General features: G+C 44.3%; 1 protein-coding gene across 1 annotated transcript in view; it reads left to right on the top strand.

Moving 5' to 3' along the window:
• ngfrb (nerve growth factor receptor b) overlaps positions 1 to 19,765 on the top strand; it is a 180,362-nt gene that overhangs the window by 139,548 nt on the left and 21,049 nt on the right. Inside the window, exons 4-5 of the mRNA XM_070864031.1 lie at positions 1,412 to 1,610; positions 3,843 to 4,033. Of these exons, the coding sequence (XP_070720132.1) occupies positions 1,412 to 1,610; positions 3,843 to 4,033 (390 nt within the window). The remainder of the gene's footprint in view (positions 1 to 1,411; positions 1,611 to 3,842; positions 4,034 to 19,765) is intronic.

The following is a 19,765-nucleotide window of genomic DNA, read 5'->3' as shown; positions in this document are numbered from 1 at the left end:
AATAAACAGCCAGCCTTACATTTTGTCTGTCTATTTCCACATTAGTTTATTTTTCAAGTCCCTTGGTTTTTGTGTTCCTGCCACAATTTCCTCCCTTTAGTCAACACACAGCACGCCTTGAATGATAGTGTGCAATTGGTACTTATTTCCAGAGGATCGAATTATACAGTCACATTGACACAACCCTAGCCATACCCTAGCTTCAGCATGTTCCAAAGATTAAGCTACCACCATCAGGGGACGCCAGCCACATTTATAGTGCACAGAAGCCCAATAGTAAGTCATATCATTCTAACCAGTTCTCAATAGCAGCGTAGATGTAGCTCTTAATCCGAATCTGAAATCCTAACTAGTTGAAGTTGCAATGTATGTAAACATGGCGCTCACTCGTTTATATCGCATTCTGAGGGCTGGCTGCTCATCACAGTGCATTAGGACAAGATGTTCCAACATCGAAAACCACGAAAGCTCGAGCAGTTTAACCTTGTTGGGACTGTGCGATTCAATGACTGACTTTATCTGCCAGCCATCATGCTTGGTTTTATCATTTTCTAATATGAAGTCATCCTTTTTACAATCTTGTAGTAATAAAAAGTTCTGAACATTTCAAATTTATTCCTAATTTCTTCAATTTAGTGATGGTTGTCACCAATTTTAATTAAGGGATTTGAGTGGTATGAATTCTGAATGAAGTCGCCTGTAAAATATTGCAGATAACAGTGAGGGTAAACCTGAAGGTAGATAGGATCCTGAGACTAGTATTAGTTTGTCAGTTATAAAATACAGGATTCATGGTACTCCATATATAATAAAAACTTGTATTTATATAGTGCCTTTAATGTAGTAAAACGTCCCCAGGCACTTGACAACGGTGTTACAGACAAACAGATACATTTGACACTGAGCTGCAGAAGAAATTAAGGGAGATGATCAAAAGCTTGTTTAAAGAGGTAGGTTTTAACGAGCGTCTTAAAGGAGGAAAGAGAGGTAGAGAGGCAGAGAGGTTTAAGGAGGGAGTTCCAGAGCTTAGGGCCCAGGCAGCTGAAGGCACGGCCATGGAGTGATTTGTAAACAAGGATGAGAATTTTGAAATCGAGGCATTGTTTATCTGGGAGCCAATGTAGGTCAGAAAGCACAGGGGTGATGGGTGATCTTGACTTGGTGCGGGTTAGTACATGAGCTGCTGAATTTTGGATGACTTCAAGTTTACGTAGTGTAGAATGTGGAAGGCTGGCCAGGAGTGAGTTGGAGTAGTCAAGTCTAGAGGTAACAAAGGCATGGATGAGGGTTTCAGCAGCAGAAGAGCTGAAAATATATATATATGAGAATTATAAAACAAATTATTGTGAGATAATAATTGACTGCGTTACCACAGAAAGTAAAGGGATCTCATTTCTTCTCTCTTCAACAGCTACTAACCCAAGGTTCACTTGGGGTAACACAGAAGTGCCTCCGAAAACCGTCACCACAGCGGAGATAATGACCACCACGGCTGTTCCAAGCTCTCCACAGTTTATTGGGCAAGGGAACACGGACAACATCATTCCTGTCTACTGTTCCATCCTGGCTGCAGTTGTGGTGGGACTCGTGGCTTATGTGGCTTTCAAACGGTTGGTGTTTCCTCAATTGCTCAACTTTTAACCGCGAAGACAAGTGCTGTGAAGTCAAGTCATTAATTTGCGATGAATAGATGAATATGAGGGAATGTGTGGAGAGACGGGGATATGTAGTACAGTGAAACCTAATACTTTATATTTTGAAAGTGTAGCTTGCTGTAATGTTGATTTCATTAAGGAGTGGCATTCAAAGAGTCACATTATTTATTGATTTTCTTTATTTTCAGCCCTTATTTTCTTCCCTCTGAATTTATCTTTTTGTCTTCTGGTGGTTGAGTGAGGCTTTATTCATAGCAGCTCTAATCCCGTCCTCTTTCAGTTGCCTTTTCCATGGTCACCCCTCTATCCTGGACATCCATCTTGATGACCTGGTGCATGTGTTATGTAGGAGGGAGAAGAAAAGGCCATCAGGCCGTACTTTTTTGGCTTATTTTTTGCTGGACTCACCGTTCTTCTCCCCCAATTCCAAAATCTTCTGGCACAAACTCCTCTCTGTCCCCTCAAAGGTGACCATACAACGCCCCCCCCCCCCCACGGAGGGGACAAACACATTGGTTATTATTCAGAATAGCAACAACAACAACTTATATTTATATAGCGCCTTTAATGTAGTAAAACATCCCAAGATGCTTTACGGGGTGATATCAAACAAAATTTGACACCGAACCACATAAGGAGATATTTGGGCAGATGAACAAAAGCTTGGTCAAAGAGATAGGTTTTAAGGAGCGTCTTAAAAGACGAATGAGAGGTAGAGAGGTTTAGAGAAGGAATTCCAGAGCTTAGGACCCAGGCAGCTGAAGGCGGAGCGATTAATATTGGGGATGCAGAAGAGGCCAGAATTGGAGGAGCGCGGATATCTCTGAGGGTTGTGGGGCTGGAGGAGGTTACAGAGATGGGGAGGGGTGAGGTCATGGAAGGATTTGAAAACGAGGATGAGAATTTTAAAATTGAGGCATTGCTTAACCAGGAGCCAATGTAGGTCAGTGAGCACAGGGGTGATGGGTGAGCGGGATTTGGTGCGAGTCAGGACATTGGCAACAGAGTTTTGGATCAGCTTAAGTTTATGGAGGTTGGAAGATGGGAGTGCGTTGGAATATTTAAGTCTAGAGGTAACAAAGGCATGGATGTGGATTTCAGCAGCAAATGAGTTGGGGTAGACTTGGGCGATGTTACGGAGGTGGAAAAAGGCAGTCTTAATGATGGCGTGGATGTGTGGTCGGTAGCTCAGCCTGGGGTCAAATACAACACCAAGGTTGTGAGCAGTCTGGTTCAGCCCCAGACAGTTTCCAGGGAGTGGGATGAAATTCGTGGCTAGGGAGCGGTGTTTGTGGTGGGGCCTAGCGACAATGGCTTCGGTCTTCCCAATATTTAGTTGGAGGAAATTTCTGCTCATCTAGTACTGTATGTTGGACAAACAGTCTGACACTTTAGAGACAGTGGAGGGATCGAGAAAGGTGGTGGTGAGTAGAACTGGGTGTCGTCTGCATACATGTGGAATCTGACATTGTATTTTCAAATGATGTCGCTGAGGGGCAGAATGCAGATGAGAAATAGGAGGGGGCCAAGGATAGATCCTTGTGGGACACCTGAAGTAACGATGTGGGAATGGGAAGAGAAGCCATTGCAGGTGATTCTCTGGCTACAACTGGATAGATAAGAATGGAACCAGGTTTCATGCTGATTTCCAAAAAAGCATCAAGTGCCTCCATGAACAAATAGTCAGTCCTCACTACATCTTCCGAATCCTGTTCCTCACTCCCACCTTCCGAATCCTGTTCAACAGGTCGGTCATCCTTTGAGAAAAGAAAAACTTCTCAACATCCAATCTCACTTTCTGCTCTCTCAGTTTATATGGGCACCCTCTAGTCCAGCCCAGCTCCATCACCTCAAACACTACTTACATACTGTCAATGCCCTTCATTATTTAAAACCGTTAAATCAGATCCCCTTTAAATCTATGTTCTCCAGCGAATACAAACCCAAGGTATGAAGTCGATCGTCAAAGCTCAATGATCTTAGGTTGGGTTCATCTTTGCTGCACTTTCCCTGGAACCACTTTGGTGGTGTAGCTTCAGAGCTTCTTACAGTTTGGTCCGTGCTTGATTCGAAGAATCCATTCCCTGTGCACTTCCCGCCCTGTCTGTCTCTCTTTCCCTTTGTACAGTAAGCTTCATTTGAAGTTCCTTGATTCATCACAATTCTTCTCAATGCTTTTTCTCTTAGATGGAACAGCTGTAAACAAAACAAGCAGGGAGCCAATAACAGGACAGTAAACCAGACGGCGTCTCCAGAGGGGGAGAAACTGCAAAGTGACAGTGGAATCTCGGTTGACGGACAGAGTGTACAGGAGCAACAGCAGAAACAACAGCAGCAACAACAACAGCAACAACAACAACAGCAACAACAGAACCAAGGTGCGTGATGGAGTTCAGTACTGAATAAAAGAGAAATTATTTTAATGGCAGTACTATCATCACAAAGTTAGTGCAAGAGTGTCTTTCATAAGAACATAAGAAATAGGAGCAGGAGTAGGCCATACGGCCCCTCAAGCCTGCTCCGCCATTCAATATGATCATGTCTGATCTGATCATGGACTCAGGTCCACTTCCCCACCCACTCCCCATAACCCCTTAATCCCTTATCGGTTAAGAAACTGTCTATTTCTATCTTAAATTTATTCAATGTCCCGGCTTCCACAGCTCTCTGAGGCAGCAAATTTCACAGATCCACAACCCTCTGAGAGAAAAAATTTCTCCTCATCTCAGTTTTAAATGGGTGGCCCCTTATTCTAAGATCGTGCCCTCTAGTTCTAGTCTCCCCTATCAGCGGAAACATCCTCTCTGTATCCACCTTGTCAAGCCTTCTCATAATCTTATATGTTTCGATAAGATCACTTCTCATTCTTCTGAATTCCAATGAGTAGAGGCCCAACCTACTCAACCTTTCCTCATAAGTCAACCTCTTCATCTCCGGAATCAACCTTGTGAACCTTCTCTGAACTGCCTCCAAAGCAAGTGTATCCTTTCGTAAATATGGAAACCAAAACCGCATGCAGTATTCCAGGTGTGGCCTCACCAACACCCTGTACAACTGCAGCAAGAATTTCCTGCTTTTATACTCCATCTCCTTTGCAATAAAGGCCAAGATTCCATTGGCCTTCCTGATCACTTGCTGTACCTGCAAACTATCCTTTTGTGTTTCATGCACAAGTACCCCCAGGTCCCAGTGTACTGCAGCACTTTGCAATCTTTCTCCAGTTAAATAATAGCTTGCTCTTTGATTTTTTTCTGCCAAAGTGCATGACCCCACACTTTCCATCATTATACTGCATCTGCCAAATTTTTGCCCACTCACTTAGCCTGTCGATGTCCCTTTGCAGATTTTGTGTGTCCTCCTCACACATTGCTTTTCCTCCTATCTTTGTATCATCAGCAAACTTGGCTACATTACACTCAGTCCCTTCTTCCAAGTCGTTAATATAGATTGTAAATAGTTGGGATCCCAGCACTGATCCCAGCGGCACCCCACTAGTTACTGATTGCCAACCTGAGAATGAACATTTATCCCGACTCTCTGTTTTCTCTTCATTAGCCAATCCTCTAACGATGCTAATATATTACCCCCAACCCCGTGATCTTTTATCTTGTGCAGTAACCTTTTATGTTGCACCTTGTCAAATGCCTTCTGGAAGTCCAAATACACTACATCCACTGGTTCCCCTTTATCCACCCTGTTCGTTACATCCTCAAAGAACTCCAGCAAATTTGTCAAACATGACTTCCCCCTTCATAAATCCATGCCGACTCTGCCTGACCGAATGTTGCTTTTGCAAACGTCCTGCTACTGCTTCTTTAATAACGGAGTCCAACATTTTCCCAACCACAGATGTTAGGCTAACTGGTCTATAGTTTCCTGCTTTTTATCTGCCTCCTTTTTTAAATAGGGGCATTACATTTGCAGTTTTCCCAGAATCCAGGGAATTTTGGTAAATTACAATCAATGCATCCACTATCCCTGCCGCTACTTCTCTTAAGACCCTAGGATGCAAGCCATCAGGTTCAGGGGATTTATCCGCCTTTAGTCCCATTATCTTACTGAGTACCACCTCCTTAGTGATTGTGATTTTGTTAAGTTCCTCCCCCCTTATAGCCCCTTGACTATCCACTGTTGGAATATTGTTAGTGTCCTCTACCATAAAGACTGATACAAAATATTTGTTCAGAGTTTCTGCCATCTCCATGTTCCCCATTACTAATTCCCCAGTCTCATCCTCAAATACCTATTTTACTTAGACCACAGAGAATCATAGAAAGTAACAGAACAGAGGAGGCCATTCAGCCCATCGTGCCTGTGTTGACCTTTTGAAGTGCAGTCATGTTTAGTCCCACATCCCCGCTTTTTGTCTGTAACCTTGTAAAGAAAGAAAGACTTGCATTCATGTAGCACCTTTCATGACCACCGGATGTCTCAAAGCGCTTTATAGCCAATGAAGTACTTTTGGAGTGTAGTCACTGTTGTAATGTAGGATACATGGCAGCCAATTTACGCACAGCAAGCTCCCACAAACAGCAATGTGATGATGACCTGACAATCTGTCTTTTTGTTATGTTGATTGAGGTTAAAGGGTTAGAGGAAGGAACAGGCATCAGTGCAGATATTCTGATTAATTCAATCCTAGTAAGAAGAACTTCAGACATATTTAAACTGTTAACCTGGCTGTCCATGAAATTCTTCCTACATAGAATTTCAGCTACAATGTGAATACAAAGCAGGAACTCCTATGTTGTACTTGTGCTGAAAAATGTATCTCTCGTGTTGTTAATGCCAGTGAACACTCAATTCTCTTTGGAGTTCTTGTAATGTTTGGTAGGAAAAGTGAAAAAATGTCAAAGTGTCTCAAAGAATGAATATTTGCACCTGTAATGCAGATTGATCAGTTTGCTGGAACCGATTATAGCAGTGACTGTTGCCAACACAGCATTAGCTGCGCAGAAGCGTACTGCACTCCAACAACCGGAAGCATGATTTTTCTGTCTTTTATAAAATGAGTACCCTAACGAGCTCGTTCCCTTCCCAGCTTTTAAAACATTTTTTAATGAACCGACTCCCATGACATGCACATGCGCAGACCGTTTCCGGTTCGTTGGCAACAGTGGCGTCCTATTATAAATCGGGTCATTCAGGATTTCAAACTTGGTGATGTTAGCATTGTCTATCAGCGCTGCAGTGCAAAGCAGAGGGGCCTTGGGCCAGATATGCTTCAGTTTCCTTTAATGAATTGATCTGCTCACCCTGCGACCTCCTGAAAACGTGTCCAACGCAGCTCAACTGACATGGATGGGTAGATTTAGACTGGCACTGTTGTTTGATGCTAATCCCTACAGACATGTGTTGACAAGTACAGATGACACCTCAGCCTTGGATGTACAATTACACATTAGATTTGGTGAGAACAATGAATTTGTGAAATACACAGTAGTTATTGATATAAATCAGTGCCTGTAAAGTAATTCTCAATGTTTTACAGGAGCTGTGTCGTGCCTTATAAACTGTGAAATCATCTCAATCTCTAAAAGTAAATCGTTTACCCATTTATTTGAAAGAGTTAAAATAAGACAGATTGGAAAATCAGACCGAACAAGGCTGAGCAATGGGATTCCTTGACTTAAGTTAAGACAACAACAAAAACTTGCATTTATATAGTGCCTTCAATGTAGTAAAACATCTCCAGGTGCTTCACAGAAGTGTCGTCAAACAAAATTCGATAATCTAAAATGACTAATATGCAGCCTCAAGTGTGAGTTGTCGTCCTGGAGAGTTTGTGAACCATGTTCACTCACAATTCTTGGTTTATTGATCAAAACCACGCAATTGAGTGCCGAGGAACCGAGAACTAGTTTCAGTTTCTCAGATCAGTCTTGTACCTGGTTGACCATTGTGAACTGTAAGGATGGTTTGCATTGAATATATGAAAAAGGATAAGTTGCAATATTTATGCTTCAGCTCATTCAATCAGATCTTTTGCAAATACATCCAAATGAAAATAACAAGAAAAAGCTCACTGCAGTAAAAATGTCAACACTTACAAAAAGAAAGCTGGCTGAATATCTGATTAGGAATGGGATGAAGAATTATGAGGGATAAACTGGAAGATTACAAGGCACCCTCACTGATCCTGTAGGGATTGTACTTGAAGGGAGTGCCTGTCATTGGTGGGGTTACGACACTGCTCTACTTTAACACACAAAGATTGAATTGATTCACAATTTAAAATACATGACACAATTCACAGTTCCCTGCTGGGCGGGCGAGATTAGTGAATTTACCCATGAATGCTGTGTGGAACAAGATTGATCTTGAGCTGCTGGGACAATGGAGGTGTCATTGCCAATGAAGGATGTATAATGTGTGATGGAGTTTTACCTTTGCGCCTGTCCTCGGGAGATTAAAGAATGATTAGATTTCTAAAAAAGCTCTACTATTCTAGATGGAAAACTAGGCAATGGATTGTATGTGCTGAGCATTGAATCTATTACATTGGGATCAGCATTTTTTATTTAAATGCTTGGATCAGGAATCAAGTCCAATGGCAATAAGTTCAAATGATTCGATGGATTGAAATTCCATGCCTGCATCATTTATCTATTTGGATTGGGTCAGTAATGATCTTGATGTCTGAACGGGCACGTTCCAAGGCTATAAGAGCTCATTATAAGAAAACCAGTAAGTCCTCTGTTCAGGAATAGAAACTGCGTGATCAGACATTGTAATAATAGAACTCGTTGGCCGTGGCACAAGTTTGAATTGGAAATGCATTCCTAGGATGACTTTCCCTGTGATAACTGTCAGGGTCTTTGCCGGGAGCTCATCCCTTCTGGTCAATCAATTCATTAGATTGCCTGATCTGATTCTGACGGGTTGAAATTCGGTCCCGCCGGTTTTGAGGTGGTATCACCGCCCGAGTGCTGATTTTGCCGCTGGGTGTTAGGTGCAGGCTCCAACTGCCAAATTCAGTTTTTACGCCCAAAGATGAGAGAGCAGCGCTAAAAAGTGGCGTTACACACTCATCCTCGGGCGGGAGCTCAGGAGGCCGACTGAATTCCACATCGGGAGGATGCCACCGTGCCCGCTGGAAACAGGGAAGGAAGCGGAAAAAACTCAAACTTCTCCGATCCACACAAACTTCCCCACTGTTACAACTAATGAAAAGAAGATGAAATAAAGAAAGAAAAAAACTTACCTTGATCTCTGGGCGAATATGCCCGAGCATCGCGATGTTCCTTCCACTTTTCCCGGGCAGTTCGGAGGCCTTGCCATTCGGCGTCCCTACAAACAAATATCGCGGGAGCAGCACCAAGGGGGCATTGCACGCTGGATGATGTCACCACGTGAGTGACGTTAGACGGCACAGCGTTACCTCTTGGTGTCTCGACCAAAGAGCCGACTGAATTTCTCCTGAGCCGTGGATGCCATTTAACAGCGACTGGTAGGCTTTTGCCGCCCGTTAGCTGGGCTAATGGCCGGCATTATAAGGGGAATTTTAACCCCCAAGTTGTTTATAAAAGTCAAATATTCCTGTTGATTTATTAACCCTACAGTGTCAGACTAAGTGTGCCTGTGCTTAGCATTTCCTGTTGGCAGTAGCCAATTGGTGGTTTTATCACCAATTGTGCCCTGATTATTGACCTGTGGTACTGTTAAACCTTCACTTCTGGCTAGCTTTGATCTCCTCCCACTCTCGAGTGCAAGTGATAGTACCTACAGTTGCGGCTGTTTGAAGATGACAGGACAATTCACAAGGGAAGCGATCAGCAGCTTTATCCATCAGGCACCCGTTAATTCTCCCTTTTGATTTGGTGATGCCAATGGCAGCAAAAAGACCGTTTAGAAATCAAACTTGCACCTACTGAGATGGTATATGTAATAGCACTTGGGTGCCTCTCTCCAGTTGAGTCTTGAATGTAGTCACGCTGTCCATTTAAATTCCCATTTAAACCGGGACACTAAGAATATATTTCACACTGTAATGTATGCTCATAGGCTTGTGGAGCTGTTGAATTGTGAGTGGCTTAGCCAGCCACGTGATGTTCACAAGACTCAATAAAACCCCAGTCAGTTGTGTTCAGGTTCTCCACGATGAGGCGTGCCGTTGTGAACCTGGTGGAGAGTGAATTGGTAGGGTTCAGTTTGATAAATCTTTGCTAATAAACCAGCTAGTTCTTTACAGCAAATGTGTAGCTATGAATTCTTAAGCAAAGAACCCATGAAGCAAATACACTACACACACAAATATATTAATCCAACTGACCCAATTTATGGGGCAGCCATTTTGTTCACTGCACTCCTTTAAGAATGGCTGCTTCTGCAACACATAAGGTCAATGCATGGATAAGTAGTTGTATAGAGTTGCTGAAAAAGAAGCAATACACTCTTGGGAAGAGTAATTATATTTAAATATGTAAAAACAGTGGAGTTCAGTTCCTTGGTGAAATTTTAGTAAAGAACTTAAACCAATAATTTTTAAATGGTTTTAAAAGAAAAACTCAGTCAACTATCAATCAGAGGCTTCCTTTGCTGGCCGGGAGATGTTCTGCCAGTGTTCTGCCTGCGCTTGCCTTTTATTGATCAAGAGCGTGACATCAAGCGGCGTGCAAAGCCTAATTGACGCACACTGGACGATTTTGGGCATCGCCGCTCCTTTTAGCGCCTTCTCCAAAGCACGCCCGTGCGTGCAGCCATTGCCAGTGCGTTAGACCCAGGAGAAAGCGACGGAAATCTATAGATCTCTCAGGTCTTCAGTAACTGTGCAGAGTATGTGCAGCCCCACCGAACCCAGGCTCTGTGACAGGTGTGCATTCCTCTCTGATCGCTGTTTCAAATAATTGATCGTGCTAGATGGTGTAATCAGGAATTTGATGACGCGTGTAGCATGAGTTTTCAGAGCTTCAAACTGCTAGAATGATTCCACACAAATTGCTGTCATTTAATCAGTTGATATTTTTTGATTAATAATTGTGGTTGACAAATTAGCTGGCTAAATATTTGAGAGTTTCAGCAGTTGAATTAAACATAGATTTCAGCTAAACTGCAGGTTGCATTCTTTAAAATCTGACAGCTTAGTGTATTTTTAGGCTCTGATTTATCTTCCGTCAAGCTACAAAACACGAGAAACACAACCAGAAACATTGCACTTCACGTTCATAAATCGCGTTTCCTGGGAACGCCGGGCAGATAGTTTAGACCACGACCTTCGGCCTCCTGCTGATCGTACCGCCTGAAAGAACACATCGCACAGTAGGTTCTGCGCTGCGCTCACTTAAATCAGCGGGAATAACGGCGCTGCCTGCACACTCTTTTTTTATGGGCGCGAGTTCACCTCGGCCCATGGTGGCACTGCCCGCTTTCAGGCTTTACCGCATTTTTAGGCCACAGCCTCCAGAAAGTTATGGTAAATGGAGGGAAGAAAGGTTTCCAAGCAAGTTCTAAGTAAACAGTGTCTGATGATGTCTGCTATTATAGGCAAGGAAGACGTAGAACAAGGAAATGTAGAACATACCAGAGTAGGCACCAGTCAATGAGAATTGTTAACATGAACAATTATTCTCCATAAAGATCTTCCCATGAAAAGAACATAAGAAATAGGAGCAGGAGTAGGCCATACGGCCCCTCAAACCTGCTCTGCCATTTAATACGATCGTGGCTGATCCGATCATGGACTCAGGTCCACTTCCCTGCCCGCTCCCCAGGTTTCTGTTCCATCAAGACTGTGCATCCCAATAATTCTATGCAATATGCGCTGTGGTTCAATATTCTTTAAACCTCACAAATGCATGTTTCGATATCAGGTGATGGTGAAGAACAGACCATAAAGCATTAACTCTTGGACTTATGACAGATAATTTTCAGAGCTGCTATGCTGGTCCTGTGTAATATGGAGAGATCTCCTGCATTAACATTCAGGAACTTCCTTCTGCATTAAAGGTTGGGAAACATCTCAATTATACAAACTGCCTGTGCATTAGCTCGCTTTAAAAATGGGAATATTATAATAATCTGCTTTATTTCTATCATGTTTTAATACTATATTCTAATTATGTTAATATTTATTTTGGACTAATGGTAACTAAAGTTACAAGGTCGCTCAAGAATCACAACCAGGCCTGTGTTGTATGGTGACTGAATACGTCAAATTCCATGGGATTTGGGGGATTGTATCTTGCAACTCTGTCCATTTATAATTAGGCCCACTGGTATCTGGTGACTAAATAATTCAAATTCCATTTTTACGACATAGGATTATGACATTTTCCAGGATTTTTGCAGATAGTTTGGGTATCGTATTCCATGATTCCTTCTATTTTGCTGTGAAAACCACAAATCAGTGGCCTTGGCCATGAGATTTTCCTAAGTTGAGCTTTCTGAAATGTTCGGAGAGTCGGAAGGTCTGATATTAATCTCTGTAGAAGAGCTATGCTACCTTCTGTTTATCCATTAATAGAACAACAGTGCAAAGTAATGCTGTTGGCTTATCCTGCGAATTAAACACAATCTGGCTGATGTCCCATGACATTGTTCTTGGACAAAAATGTTTCAAAAACCTATGTGCTGAAATTCATGGGGACTTCCGCTAGTACAGGCATGGTGTAGTAGAATTTTCATCGGCCTACAGCTGAGGATGCAGATCCCATCCCGAATTGTGGAAATGGAAAGAAAGACTTACATTTAAAAAGCACCTTTCACGACCACCAGACGTATCAAAGCGCTTTACAGTCAATGAAGTACTTTTGGAAAAGGGTTACAGACCCAAAACGTTAACTCTGTTTCTCTCCACAGATGTTGCCTGACCTGCTGAGATTTCCAGCATTTTGTTTTTATTTCAGATTCCAGCATCCGCTGTATTTTGCTTTTGTATAAATTCTTTTGGAGTGCGGTCACTGTTGTAATGTGGGAAACGTGGCAGTCTTTTTCCCGCACAGCAAGCTCTCACAAACAGCAATGTGTTAATGACCAGATAATCTGTTGTTGTTATATTGATTGAGGGATAACTATTGCCCAGGACACCGGGGATAACTCCCCTGCTCTTCTTCGAAATAGTGCCATGGGATCTTTTACGTCCACCTGAGAGAGTAGGAGCAGCCTCGGTTTAACGTTTCATCCGAAAGACCGCACCTCCGACGGTGCAGCACTCCCTCAGCACTGCGCTGGAGTGTCAGCGTAGATTTATGCGCTCAAGTCCCAGGAGTGGGAGGGAGCCACTTAAATGACCAGGGTTGTCGCATTATAGGCACCTACCCCAATCCGCCAGACAATGTCAGAGTGGCACCAGCCGAACCAAGAATGCGACCCCCCCCCCCCGGGGCCCTAACTGGGAATAGTAGAGGGTAAGTTTATTCTTTGCTCCTACAGGAGCAATTTGTGGGCCCTTACAGTTCATTAATTCCCTCTCGACTGAATGAATGGATATTGTTCTGTGTCAGCTTGACTCGTTTGGCAGCATTCTCACTTTAGCATGAAATCTGGATTGACACTCCAATGGTGCACTGAGGGGACTGTCCAATTGTCAGAGGCACTCTCTTTCACATGAGACATTTAAGTGAGGCCATGTTCTGCTTGTTCCCGTGGTTCCACTAGATATAAATTCTTTGGCAACTTTCAACCATTTCCACCAAAACTAACCAGCCCACCTTTCATTGTATTGCTGTCTGTAGAATCTTGTTGTGCCTACATGGGAACTAGTGCACTTTATTAAATTCATTCTCAGGATGTGGACATTTATTGCCCATCCCTAATTGCCCTTGAGAAGAGGGTGGTGAGCCGCTGCAGTCCGTGTGGTGAAGGAACTCCCACAGTGCTGTTAGGGAGGGAGTTCCAGGATTTTGACCCAGCGACGATGAAGGAACTTCATTACACTGGGCTGGCACCCCAACGATGGTAGCATCATTACATTGTTTGCGAGGAACATGTCTACATAACTTCTTACGCCAACATAACACTTTCTGCACTTCACACAATGAATTTTAAGTGCCATCACCATTATATAGTAAAAATAAGCTATGTAGACATGTTTCTGAGAGATGTGATAAAGTGCGACAGAACTGCCTTTCTTTCTGGTCAATGATGTTTGATCAGGAATGCAGCTTGAGGGGAAACCACGAAAGCAAATCCCTCAGCTAAATTGTTAGCAGCACACTAACAGTTTGACAGTGATTTTCCCAATTAAGGTTTTGAACACTGCAATTTTCCAACTGGGACTGCTATCATCACATTATGAGGCTGGATACAGAGCGATGTTTTGGGACTCGGCTTCAACTTCCCATCGTTCCGCTTAAAGCAATGAGCCTGGCCAGGAATTGAGTAGCAAAGGTCACAAAGACAAGATTGAGATATTCAGAAGCACACTGGAGTCAGTGTTGATATATGGTGCTGACACTTGGGACATTTACTAAGAAACTAGATGGTACCTACATAAGACTGCTCAGAAAAACCTTGGATGTCAACTGGAGAGATCACATACCCAGTGAGATACTATAGGGAGACTTAGAATAACAATTGTACTAAAACATAAAAGGCTGAAATGGCTTTGATGGTTGACCCATTCTTTCCAAAAGAACCCAATAAGCACCCCGTTGGTCCAGTGGTTCATAGAAACATAGAAACATAGAAATTAGGTGCAGGAGTAGGCCATTCGGCCCTTCGAACCTGCACAGCCATTCAATAAGATCATGGCTGATCATTCAACCTCAGTACCCCTTTCCTGCTTTCTCTCCATACCACTTGATCCCTTTGGCCAAATCTAACTCCCTTTTGAATATATCTAACGAACTGGCCTCAACAACTTTCTGTGGTAGAGAATTCCACAGGTTAACAACTCTCTGAGTGAAGAAGTTTCTCCTCATCTCGGTCCTAAATGGCTTACCCCTTAGTCTTAGACTGTGACCCCTGGTTCTGGAACTCCTCAGCAATGGGAACATTCTTCCTGCCTCTAACCTGTCCAATCCCGTCAGAATTTTATATGTTTCTATGAGATCCCCTCTCATTCTTCTAAACTCCAGTGGATACAAGCCCAATTGATCCAGTCTCTCCTCATATGTCAGTCCTGCCATCCCGGGAATCAGTCTGGTGAACCTTCGCTGTACTCCCTCAATAGCAAGAACGTCCTTCCTCAGATTAGGAGACCAAAACTGAACACAATATTCTAGGTGTGACCTCACCAAGGCTCTATACAACTGCAGTAAGACCTCCCTGCTCCTATACTCAAATCCTCTAGCTATGAAGGCCAACATGCCATTTGCCTTCTTCACCGCCTGCTGTACCTGCATGTCAACCTTCAATGTCTGATGTACCGTGACACCCAGGTCTCGTTGCACCTCCCCTTTCAGATAATATTCTGTCTTCGTGTTTTTGCCACCAAAGTGGATAACCTCACATTTATCCACATTATACTGCATCTGCCATGCATTTGCCCACTCACCTAACCTGTCCAAGTCACCCTGCAGCCTCTTAGCGTCCTCCTCACAGCTCACACTGCCACCCAGCTTAGTGTCATCTGCAAACTTGGATATATTACATTCAATTCCTTCATCTAAATCATTAATGTATATTGTAAACAGCTGGGGTCCCAGCACTGAGCCCTGCAGCACCCCACGAATCACTGCCTGCCATTCTGAAAAGGACCCATTTATTCCGACTCTCTGATTCCTGTCTACCAACCAGCTCTCTATCCATGTCAGTACATTACCCCCAATACCATTTATTTGGCCCAAGTTTCGAGCCGCGCCTAGAACGACGCCGTCCCGACCTGGACACCGTTTTTCGCGCCACAAAGTGCGCCTAAAAAAACCCTCCGTATTCTCCACCTCCCTGCAGGTCCTTTGGCCCTCGACGCAGCACAGCAGGAGCTGTAGGGGGCGGAGCCAGGTACCTGCGCTGAAAACAGTGCCGGGACCTCTGCACATGCGCGCTACAGTGGGCACGCAAGTGCAGTAGCTCCAAGCGCCCGAAACTGTGTGGGAGGGGCCCGAAGCACGCAGCCCCTAGCCCTGGCCGAATGGCCTAACTGGGGCTGCGTGAATAAGGCTTCTCCCACGGCCAGCTCCTGCTTTCTCCCGACCCGACTCGACTCCCGCTTCCCGCCTCCGGACCGGACCCGACTCCCGCTCCCCCCCCCCCACCCCGACTGGACCCGACCCGACTCCCGCTCCCCCCCCCCACCCGGACTGGACCCGACCCCCGCTCCCCCCCGCCCCCGCCCCCGGACTGGATCCGACCTGACCTCCCTCTCCCCGACCTGACCTCCCTCTCCCTCCCTCCTTCCCCCCGACCCGAACCAAACCGACCTCCCTCCCACCACCCCCCGACCCGACCCAACGCCACCTACCTGTAAATCTGGTGCTGGGGACGGCCCCTGCCCGAAGTCTCGGGCCCGGCCCGTTCAGCCTCCCTCCCCCTTCTCCTTCCCCCCCCCCAATCTCCTTCCCCCCCCCCCAATCTCCTTCCCCCCATCTCCTTCCCCCGCCATCTCCTTCCCCCCATCTCCTTTCCCACCATCTCCTTCCCCCCCATCTCCTTCCCCCCATCTCATTCCCCCCCATCTCATTCCCCCCCATCTCCTTCCCCCCCATCTCCTTCTCCCCCCATCTCCTTCTCCCCCCATCTCCTTCTCCCCCCCCATCTCCTTCTCCCCCGCCCATCTCCTTCTCCATCCCCCCCATCTCCTTTCCCCCATCTCCTTTCTCCCCTTCTCCCCTTTATCCCCTTCTCCCCCCTCTCCCCCCTTCTCCCCCCCTCCCCCATCCCTCCCCCTTCTCCCCATCCCTCCCCCTTCCCTCCTTCTGCTCCCCCCCTCTCCTCCCCCTCCCCTCGCTGTCAGAAACACAGACACTGACAGACAGAGAATGAGAGACACACACAGACAGACAGAGAGATAGAGACACTGACAGAGACACACTGGGTGGGGGGGGGGGGGGGCATCCCAGCACGCTGTTGGAGGGCTCCCGGTGCTGCAGTCGGTAAGTAGAAAATGTTTTATTTATTGATTTTTTTAAAAAAAATTCTTATTAATTTTTTTTGATTGATTTATTGGTTGATTTATTGATGTATTTATCATTTATTATTGATGATGGCTTTTTATTTGTAAAACTGAAGTGTTTAATGTTTGTAAACTTCCCTTTAAACCCCCCCCACCATTCCCTACGCCTGATTTGTAACCTACGCCTGATTTTCTAAAGTGTAGACAAGGTTTTTTCGAGCGTACAAAAATCTTCACTTACTCCATTCTAAGTTAGTTTGGAGTAAGTTTTCACTGACGAAACTTTGAAAACAGGCGTAAGTGGCCGGACACACCCCCTTTTGAAAAAGAAATTCTGTTCCAAAGTGAAACTGTTCTAACTGACGAGAACTGGAGCAAACTAAATGACGAGAATTCCGATTTCTAAGATACTCCGTTCTACACCAGTTGCTCCTAAAAATCAGGAGCAAATCATGTGGAAACTTGGGGCCATTGTTCCTATGTTAAAATAATTTGTGGAAACTTGATCTTAGATTTGACTTCATAACAACAACAACAACTTGCATTTATATAGTGCCTTCCCAGGAGTATTAGAAGACAAAAAAATTGAGATGTCGTGACAATGGTTCCGAGTTTAATACATTTACCGTATATACTCGCGTATCCTACGATCTCACGTATCATGCGACCCCTAAATTTTCGTCCCCAAAACATGATTTGATCATATATCTCATGTATCATGCGAGTCACTTTTCTGAGATACCAGATGCCACTAGGCTAGGCTTTCAAACAAGTTTAACAAGTACCCAACACGTAACAAGTACCCTAACACATAACAACGATCGAATACAGACCTTAACAACCGAATCATGAAACATCGAGTGGATTCTGTTGTGAAAGCTGTTGGCGAATCGAACACCGATATAGCAATCATTCCAGCTGGCTTGACGAGCGTCGTTCAGCCACTTGACGTATCCATTAATAAGCCATTTAAAGACAATATAAGAAAGAAATGGAATGACTGGATGATGGAAGGAGAGAAATCATTTACGAAGGGAGGGAATATGAAGGCTCCGGATTTGCCTCTACTGTGTTTGCGGGTAAAAGAAGCATGGGCTGAGATAGATGGAGATTTGATTGTTAAAGCCTCTAATAATGCAGCAAACTTCAGAGGGAGTTGTGGGTGGCGATCTCTAGACCACAGCAAAGATACAGTACAAGTGACAATAGAGGCTGCAATCCAGCCCAGGAGATACCTGCCGAGATTCAGCGTGGATACGGTCTGCTTAACAGCCTAACAGCCTAATCTTGGCCAGCACTTCACACCCGCAAATTTTGTATCTCGCGTATCATGCGACCCCCCAAATTTAGGTTACAATTTAGGTCTTCAAAAGTCGCATGATACGCGAGTATATACGATACATAACTCGATCATTCCTGCACTAACAAGAAGCAAGATGCATGTCTCCTTACTCCATAGAGTTGTGAGAAGATACCTTTTAATAACTTTTTAATCTGAAGGTGTTGGATATGGAGGTAGAATTGTGACTAAATTTCTCACACTTACAACAGCTCGCAATCCAATGCAGCGATATGGGAACTAGAAAAAGGCCACTGTTAGTTTGGAGGTTGATTCCTGTTTCTGAGCAGTGACCCTCCTTGAGATACAGTCTTCCCTTTAGTACTCACTGTTGGAAGTGGAGTTACAAAGTACATACAGCACAGAAACAGGCCATTCCAAATTATATCATAATGAAACCAAAAACCCCTCCCAGGTAGATTAGGCAGCAATCTCAAAATGTAACAAGGTACAAGTAGGCGGATTCTTCTGGGATAGTGGAGGAGGCACATTGTTTGGATAGAGTTGGGGTAGCTTTACTCTGCATCTCACTGTGTTGTATTTAACCTGGTGCTACTTCATGCTGACATTGGCTGAAACGGAAAGCTATGACCTCTAGACTTGACTATTCAAATGCACTCTTGGCTGGCCTCCCACATTCTATCCTATGTAAACTAGAGGTGATCCAAAACTCGGCTGCCTGTGTCTTAACTCGTATCAAGTCCCGCTCACCCATTAACCCTGTGCTCGCTGATCTACTTTGGCTTCCGGTTAAGCAACGCCTCGATTTCAAAATTCACATCCTTGCTTTCAAATCCCTCCATGGCCTCGCCCCTCCCGATCTCTGTAATCTCCTCCAGCCCCACAACCCCCCGAGATGTCTGCGCTCCTCTAAGTCTGCCCTCTTGAACATCCCTGATGATAATTGTTCCACTATTGGTGGCCGTGCCTTCTGTTGCCTAGGCCCCAAGCTCTGGAATTCCCTGCTTAAACCTCTCTGCTTCTCTACCTCTCTTTCCTCCTTCAACACGCTCCTTAAAACCTACCTCTTTGACCAAGCTTTTGGTCACCTGCACTAATTTTTCTCTGTGTGGCTCAGTGTCAATTTTTTTGTCTCATAATACTCCTGTGAAGCGCCTTGGGACATTTTACTATGTTCATCATCATCATTATAGGCAGTCCCTTGAAATCGAGGAAGACTTGCTTCCACTCTAAAAGTGAGTTCTCAGGTGACTGTACAGTCTAATACGGGAATTACAGTCTGTCACAGGCGCTATATAAATACAAGTTGTTGTTCTATTCCACAGTACGAACATCCTTTACCTAGATGAAGCAATTCACACAAAATGTAAAACAATTTTTTAAAAAAAGGTAAAAATGATTAGGTTGAATGAGTTTCAGTGTAGCAAACAGTGCTGGACAGGCATTGTGACATCTTGAATGAGTCATGACATTTTTAAACCTCCTCCTCGTGTGCGAGTTAAGACTCTCCCTATTACCTCTGGAGAGCAAAAAGTTATACATAAGAGAAAAAGTGAGCTCAGATTTACACTTGTTGAGCCACATTTCCAGACTTGATCAACTTAAATGAGGAAAGGCCGGTCTAAATTCCTTCTGAAATAGCATATTTTAGCGGCTGAAATTTTAGAAACTGATCAGTAGATGTATATCACAGGAAGGTTTATAAGTGAAAGCAGCTGGTAATTTTCAGAACTGTCAGTAATATGGCTCACATCTACTCACAGCTAATGAAATCAATTGATCTGGGAGCCACCTGCTGGAAAAGCATTGCAATATGCC

The sequence above is a fragment of the Pristiophorus japonicus genome, chromosome 21 (genome assembly GCF_044704955.1).
Source record: "Pristiophorus japonicus isolate sPriJap1 chromosome 21, sPriJap1.hap1, whole genome shotgun sequence".
NCBI lineage: Eukaryota > Metazoa > Chordata > Chondrichthyes > Pristiophoridae > Pristiophorus > Pristiophorus japonicus.
This window is presented reverse-complemented; position numbering and strand designations above follow the sequence as displayed.